We start from the raw sequence: 8,198 nt of genomic DNA, 5'->3' as shown, positions 1-8,198 counted from the left end.
ATGGCAAGTGTCCGAGGTGATACTAAAGTTGAAATGAAGCACACAGCAAGTCTAGACCGTCACTGATCTATCACAGGTGACAGGACAAACAACAGGAGCACACGGACAGACATCTGCTTACCTTGGCCGACTGGCGCGGCCGCAGCAGGGCCAGTTTCTTGGCGGCAGCCTCGATGGAGTTGGCGGCTCCCAGCAACTCATTCTCCGCGATCACCATCGGGTCTTCATGGTCTACCCAGTCAAGTCCTTCAATACAATCAGACATATGGTCAATATAATCAGACACATGGTCAATACAAACAGACACATGGTCAATACAATCAATACAATCAGACACATGGTCAATACAAGCAGACACGTGGTCAATACAGACATGTGGTCAATACTGACACATGGTCAATACAGACACATGGTCAATACAATCGGACAAATGTTCAACTAATGTTCAATACAATGGGATAAATGTTCAATACAATGGAACAAAGGTTCAACAGAATCGGACAAATGTTCAATACAATGGAACAAATGTTCAATACAATTTTAGACAAATGTTCAATACAATGGAACAAATGTTCAATACAATCAGACAAATGTTCACTACAATGGAACAAATGTCAATACAATCAGACAAATGTTCAATACAATGGAACAAATGTCAATACAATCAGACAAATGTTCAATACAATCAAACAAATGTTCAATATAATCGGACAAATGTTCAGTACAACTGGACAAATGTTCAATATAATCGGACAAATGTTCAATACAGACTAATGTTTAATTTAGTCGAACAAATGTTCAATACAATGGGACAAATGTCCAATATAATCAAACAAATGTTCAATATAATCGGACAAATGTTCAGTACAAATGGACAAATGTTCAGTACAATTGGACAAATGTTCAATACAATCGGACAAATGTTCAATATAATAAAATTTTCAATACAAGCCAACAAATTTTCAGTACAACCAGATGAATTTTCAACATAATTAGGCAAAGTTTCTAAAACATAAACAGATTTAATATTAATAATATATATTCATATATTGGAATCATCACAGTCAAGGTTTTCATCAAGTGTTTCAATATAATAAAATAAGTAAATAACTACTATTGCCATGCCCGACAGGGTATCTAGATCATGGTAGCCCCACTCCCATGGCTAGTGATATTCAATGTTGGGCTAGTAAATAACTACTATTGCCATGCCCGACATGGTATCTAGATTATGGTTGCCCCACTCCCATGGCTAGTGATATTCAGTGTTGGGCTAGTAAATAACTACTATTACCATGCCCTACGGCTAGTGGAAAAAAAGTGGTCAAATGCTGCATTTTAGTATATTTTGTAAATATGAATATCCTCCATACCCCAATCGTAGAGTTTTAAAGCTCTATCTCCCTCTTTAGGTGACATTATTACTATTAGTAAAATTGTATTAACCTAAAGTAAAGTAGGGCTAGTGAATTTTTAATCATGGCTAGTAAATATTAAAAATCACTGATCCCATGGCTAGTGGATTTTATAAAAATCCTAGAAGCCCTGCTTTAATCAAAATATAGAATAATATGTATACACTACAAAATGAAATTAAAAGTTGAAAGGGATGTTCATGAGTTTGCTGCTATTGTAACATTGTATCACATACAAAGTCCTTTCGATGACTAAAATTACATATTACAGATACTCTTGTTTAGGATATCAATATCTGTATGTACAAGCTCTTTGTTGTCATCCTACTCAGTGGCGTAGGAAGGTACCAAAAAGGGTGTGTGTGGTGGAACGCACGCACGCACACACACACAGACAAACATAATATATAAACAATGGCTGCTGCTAGTACTGGATCAAGGGGGGGGAGGGCAGGCGGGGCACATGCCCACCCCATCCTTGTGCCACCCCCACCCCCACCACTTCTTACATCAGTGCTACTGTTTGTAGTAGCCAAAACCAGATTTTACTTTCCAATAATTCTGTACCACATGAAAAAATATTACAATTACAAAGCAAAATGAAAAATAACTGCTAAATACATTACCACATGGCCTAAACAAGAAAATGTTTTAGCTGGAAACATCTACTGTAACAACGGCTGCAAACTCAGACCAGTCCCTTTAACCAATTACAATAAAAATGTCTATATATATTTTAACAGAAAAAGACAACTATAAACACTGCATATAATAATCAAAATATATAGAACTGTACACTATAAATCTGAAAATAAACATAAGCTCTTTTTAACATCCATGCACACAGAAGCTATGAGCATGCAATGTGGGTCAACTGCACACATCGAAGTGGAAAGGGAGACAACTGGGCAATAGGTGACTATGGTAATAGTTAGGAGCAGATTATTTTATGTAGTTCACATTTCAAAAACGTTACATGCACAATTAAGTATGCTATTCTTTATGGATATTTTATTTAACAAGAAGCATTTATGGTTGTTTTTATAATAATGTTTTATAATTACGATGTATCTTGCTTGCAAATTTATATCGAAACGAAAAATGTCTCAGAGAAAGGCCATTAACATCTGCAACTACTTACAACAAAGACCTATTTATAGATTACAAAGAAAGAACAGTTTTTTAAAAATCTGGTGGTTCTGTCAAGAAAGATAACTAAGTCACACCATGCTGCAAATAAGGCTTCAAGACATAATCAAACCAAAATGAGCTAAATTGTGAAAAGTAAGTCAGTTCAAAGGATTCTTTTTAGATGAAACAAAACAAACTGAAAAAAGCCAGCACAACACCTACCCCCACCACCCCCACCCCCCAAAAAAAACCCCACAAAACAATATTGCAACTAAGAGGCTAAAAAAATATTAAACCCAAATGTCTGATTGAAATAATTTATGATTAACCCCAAACTTTATATTATAGTATTTTGGAATGCTTTTGAAATGTAAAAAAAAAAAAATAGAAGAAGAAATATTTACCAGCATGTAAAATTATACCCCACCCACCCTCAAAATAAATATTTATAAGTGAAACAATTGGCTGAAACCAACATCATTTTAAAACACATCTTTATTACTTTAAAAGTACTTATTCTTAGACATCTCCCAATAAAAAACAGCAAAAGAATTATGTCTTTTAAAACAAATATCTTTTTGTCAATATAATCCCCAAACTAGCGCTTTGAAAGAACTTATTTTCACAAAGTCCTATGACTCTGAAACAAAAAACATGTTAGTGTCATCTACGTCTGTAGTTCACCTTTACCTGGCACCCTATACGACCATCGGATTTCCTTCGAGTCTGGGGAAAAAACATCCAGTTAAAAGTTAGTACGGCCAACAAATCTGGGAACCATTTTATAACATATCAGCTAAAGCATCATTTCTCAAATTTGAAGTGAGATGTCATTAAAATAGAAAAGTATTAATTGTCAGTAACACAATCACCTACACATGTAATGAATGAATGTTTAATGACACCTCAGCACGAAAAGTACATCGATTATTATGAATGAAGGAAATTTTTTATTTAACGACGTACTCAACACATTTTATTTATGGATGGAAGGAAATATTTTATTTAACAGTTTATTTACAGTGTGAAATAAATGTTTTATTTAACGACGCACTCAACACATTTTATTTACAGTTATATGGCATCGGATCAGCTATTGTGTGTTAAATTATGGTAAATGCAAAACATTAAGTGATGAACAACATCAGCACCCAGACATGTATGCGAGTGAAAAATTCTGCTAGGGTGAGAAGATTAGTCTGTCAGAACCTGCCTGGTATTATGGCATAAATCTGTTGTTTTGTTATATCAGTCAGACAATATGGTAATTGACTATTAAAGGGATAGACCCTAGTTTCAGCCCATGAAAATGCACACTAAGTTTAGTTTCATCTACAAACCTGTAACACATTTGGATAAAGTTACAAAAAAGTGAAACACGAGTCTGTGACTTTGAAATGGTGAAATACCCTCTAAAATAGACTAAAACGTAGACTCCATAACTGTTACTTCTCAGACGCTCGTGCGTTTTTAAAAATATGACAAATGCATTTTGTGATATTAAAAATACTAGGACGACCAAAAATACTTTGAATGTACGGAAATGGAACCCACATTTAGGACACTTTAAATTACTATATCATTTTCAAAATCAATTAAAGTATGTTTTTGTTTAACGACACCAGTAGAGAATATTGATTAATCAATCATTGGCGGTTGGACGTGAAACATTTGGTAACTCTGACAAGAGTCTTAGAAAGGAAACCCACTACATTTTTCCATTAGTAGCAAGGGATCTTTTATATACACTTTCCCACAGACAGCCTTTGACCAGTTGTGGTGCACTAGTTGGAACAAGAAAAAACCACAATCAGTTGAATGGATCCACCGAGGTGGTTCGATCCTGCAACGCAAGCACCTCAGGCAAGCGCTCAACCCACTGAGCTAAATTCCACCCCTTGAACTATTGAATGCTGTATTAATGCCAATGATTGCCTGGTGAGTAACAATCCCGACTTGGCTAGTGATTTTGTTTCATGTACCAGCCAATAGACCAGGACATATTTATAGTAATGCTTTGCACCATGCATTCTCCCCCTTTTCAATTCGGTGCACAGTTCAAAAATGTACCAAATTTCCGTCATTCAAACTGCACACCTTTATCCCTTTGGCATTAATCCTACGGGATATTCCAAATTCCATAGCACCAAACCCCCCCCCACCTGTTACTGACTCCGGGTCGGGCTACTGGCACTTTCTAGCACCTGTCAGTGCAGCCTGTCCCGGGCCTTTTCCCCCCCACCCACCCCCCCAACCCTTTCCTGTCCTGGACAGAGCAGCCGGCCGAGGTCAGCACCTGTGCCCATGACAGGCGTGCGCTACAACAGCTTGTTCTGAATGTGCAAGTAAAACCCTCTGACATGACCCGACCTGACATGACCTGACAAAGCATTCACGCGAGATGAAAAATTCATCTAACCCATTTATAATAATACATTTAATACCACTTAAGATTCTGTGATCTACAATTAAATGGCCTATGCAAAGAAAGAGACCATAAAAAAGTTTTTAAAAATGGAAAACGAAAATGGAAAAAACCCAACAAAAAGATTAAGTTAAAAGCTGCTGAGCAAGAAGAAGAAAATTCTAATCGCAATTTTTGGCTTCTGTTTTGAGTTACAGCAATTCTTAATATTGAATAATTATTTACAATATTGAAAAATGTATGATTATAATGTTATTTTGCAAAAGTCATTAATTGTTGTGGGACAGATCTCTTGACTTCCGACTTTTTGTTTCAATTACTTTTTGTTATAGTACTAGCTAGTTTCATCTGGCAATTATCTGTGGCACAAAAATCTGTTTTAAAACGTAAAAGAAATAACTACACGTATTTCTATTCACACACTGATATAAACAATAAAACAGATTAAAATAAAAATAACAAACAAAACCAACACAACACAAAGTGATGGAGACTTAGAAAAAAAAAAGAAAAAAAAGAAGAAAAAAAAGAGTTAAATTTAAAGATTGCTTCGTTTAACGACACCACTATAGAAAGAAGTGTTTTATTTAACGACGCACTCAACACATTTTATTTACAGTTATATGGCGTCAGACATATGGTTAAGGACCACACAGATTTTGAGAGGAAACCCGCTGTCACCACTTCATGGGCTACTCTTTCCGATTAGCAGCAAGGTATCTTTTATTTGTGCTTTGGGATCCAAACCCAGTACCTACCAGCCTGTAGACCGATGGCCTAACCACGATGCCACCAAGGCCGGTGAAGAGTATTTTACCACAACATATGTTTTGCACTGGCCATTTTCTTAATTATCAGGGTTGCATTTTTTTTTAAATGTAGGTCACCCGACAGACTACCTTTATAAAGTATGTGGTTGCTTTAAGTCAATACTGGTTGCCCTGGGAGACTACTATGACTACTCTTGTATGTCATAGCTAATGTTTCAACCCTGTTTATTTTTAAAATGTCTAACAAAATATCTTTATAAAAAAAAAAAAAAAAAGTTTTTAAAATAAAAATTTAACACAGAACAAAGCCAAATAAATAATTTTTAAAACAAATAAAAAGTGAAATAAAATAAAGTAGATTACTAAAATAAAGCTGTCAATTCAGGTTCTATTTATAAGGGGTGTGCAGTGGAGTGTACACTGAAGTCACAAACACCAGCAAACTAAGAACACAAAACACACCTCGTTTTGGTCGAACTCGCGGCCTGCAGTCTATTTTAGAAAAAACAATGGGTACTTTGTTATAAGACCTAACATAACATAAAATAACAATAATCAATCTACATATACAATCCCTGCAATTGCCCGTGACAATCGGCAATGCAGTTGAGATTCTAATTCCCCACAGCACTTGTTTTTGTCTTAATTGGACGATATTCAGGTTTTTTTCTCCAAAGGCATGCTTTTTTTTTTGCCATGGACATGTTCTTAATTGCAGGGGTTTTGATATATATATATATATATATATTCAGTAGAATCTCGTTGGCTTGACCTCGGAAGGGTCGATCACACCGCAACGCTCGAACCAAAAATGAAGTCCTGAGGTTGTTTTTTGGTAAACCCATATATTAACTGATAATGGGTCGACTATAAGCCTTTGCTCAAAAGAAATTATCGGTCCTGTCTGTGTTATCACACAGTCAGAGTAATTTGTAATAAATCCTTTCACTCTGAAATTTTTAACTTTGCAGTTACCAAAACACTTTCTCAAGCACCAATGGGGTTCGAGCCAATGGAATTCAACTGTATATATATATATACACACAGTATTGATTAACTAAGCAATGTCTTTAAAATTTTTTTTAATAAAATGGCTATTCTTTAATTAAGATGGATGGATGGTCATACATACATCTAGAATCATGACAGCTAGATGTCAAAACATTGGATAATTTTTCTAACGAAATTAATGAACATGTTTTTATTTTTCCCAATTTGGGATATCTGTATCGGTATAGTATAATTAAAAAAAAAAAAAAATAAATAATAATTTTTTTTTTTTTTAATGTATATATATTTTTAAAAAATCTTTCAAAATTCTAAAGCTGTCATTGTTAAATGTATGGGGTTTTTTTAAGGTTTTTGTTTTTAGTTTGACTGTTTCACTACAAGTGAATAATCAATCAATCAACCAATCATTTGAATCGTGCTTACGTCCACTGGAAGGTTCAAGCACGGCTGTCTTTGGTACATCCTCCAAGATCCCTTAGTTGGTGGACGTGTCCAAGACCAGGGCTACACGTATTTACACATGAAGGTGAAAATACAGAGAATAATACATGAGTGGCCGTTAGATACCATTTAACTTACGACGAGTTGTTTTAAAATTTATCTAACAAATGAAAGCAATTTGATACATTTTTAGACGAGTTGTAAGATAAATGGTATCTAACAGACACAAATGTATTCTTCTATTTCTTACATATCCTCAAAAACCAGGTTTTAAGGAAATTTTAACATCTTTTTCGCCTAAAAGTTATTTACAGCCTTTGCACTTGTTGCTAACTTTATGCATCACAGACAAATGATTGTCAGCTGAACTATACATCACAGTGAAATCGATTTTGATTATGCTGTTTTTTCAATGGATGTATGACATTGGTGACCTGGTCATCACCTAGGAGCAGCCGGTCATATGTCTTGAAATTGTTAACACACATACATGTGTAAACAAGTACATGTATGTGTTACTAAAAATAACGAATGATGTTCTCACCAATGGGTGTGTCAGAAATATTTCCTTGAGAAAATTTACTTGTTTTTTTTTAGTACATTATTAGGGGAGTATGTCTCGGCCCCCCATAAACTTTCCTTGTTAATACACTACAAGTGAGACCTGGATGTTGTATTCAGGTAGATAAATAGACTAATTATGCGGTACATACCTTTAAGTATTCAGAAACAACAAAAACAACCCAATAAAAAAAACTCTGATTTTAAGGTCAACAAATACGAACGTGAATTCAGAGCATGATGCCTGGGTTGGGTTTAATAAAGGTTCAGTAACAAGGCAGCAAACAATCCATCCATTACACAGAACGAGGTCACGAGGTCATAAGGTCACTTATTCACTATACATTTTCTTCATTCAGTAATATTACACGAAATCGCAAAAATATAACATCATTCATATTATGATCATCACATTTAAAAATTTACATTTTTTTTTCTGCCCCA

At 34.8% G+C, this 8,198-nt stretch overlaps 1 protein-coding gene across 1 annotated transcript in view; it reads right to left on the bottom strand.

The window, feature by feature from the left end:
- Nucleotides 1-8,198, bottom strand: part of LOC121373262 (talin-1-like) — a 101,876-nt gene that overhangs the window by 11,321 nt on the left and 82,357 nt on the right. The window contains exons 42-44 of the mRNA XM_041499784.1: nucleotides 6,204-6,233; nucleotides 3,237-3,272; nucleotides 122-246 (exon numbers count right to left, since the gene is read on the bottom strand). Coding sequence (XP_041355718.1) covers nucleotides 122-246; nucleotides 3,237-3,272; nucleotides 6,204-6,233 — 191 coding nt within the window. The remainder of the gene's footprint in view (nucleotides 1-121; nucleotides 247-3,236; nucleotides 3,273-6,203; nucleotides 6,234-8,198) is intronic.

Source organism: Gigantopelta aegis, chromosome 5, assembly GCF_016097555.1.
Source record: "Gigantopelta aegis isolate Gae_Host chromosome 5, Gae_host_genome, whole genome shotgun sequence".
NCBI lineage: Eukaryota > Metazoa > Mollusca > Gastropoda > Neomphalida > Peltospiridae > Gigantopelta > Gigantopelta aegis.
This window is presented reverse-complemented; position numbering and strand designations above follow the sequence as displayed.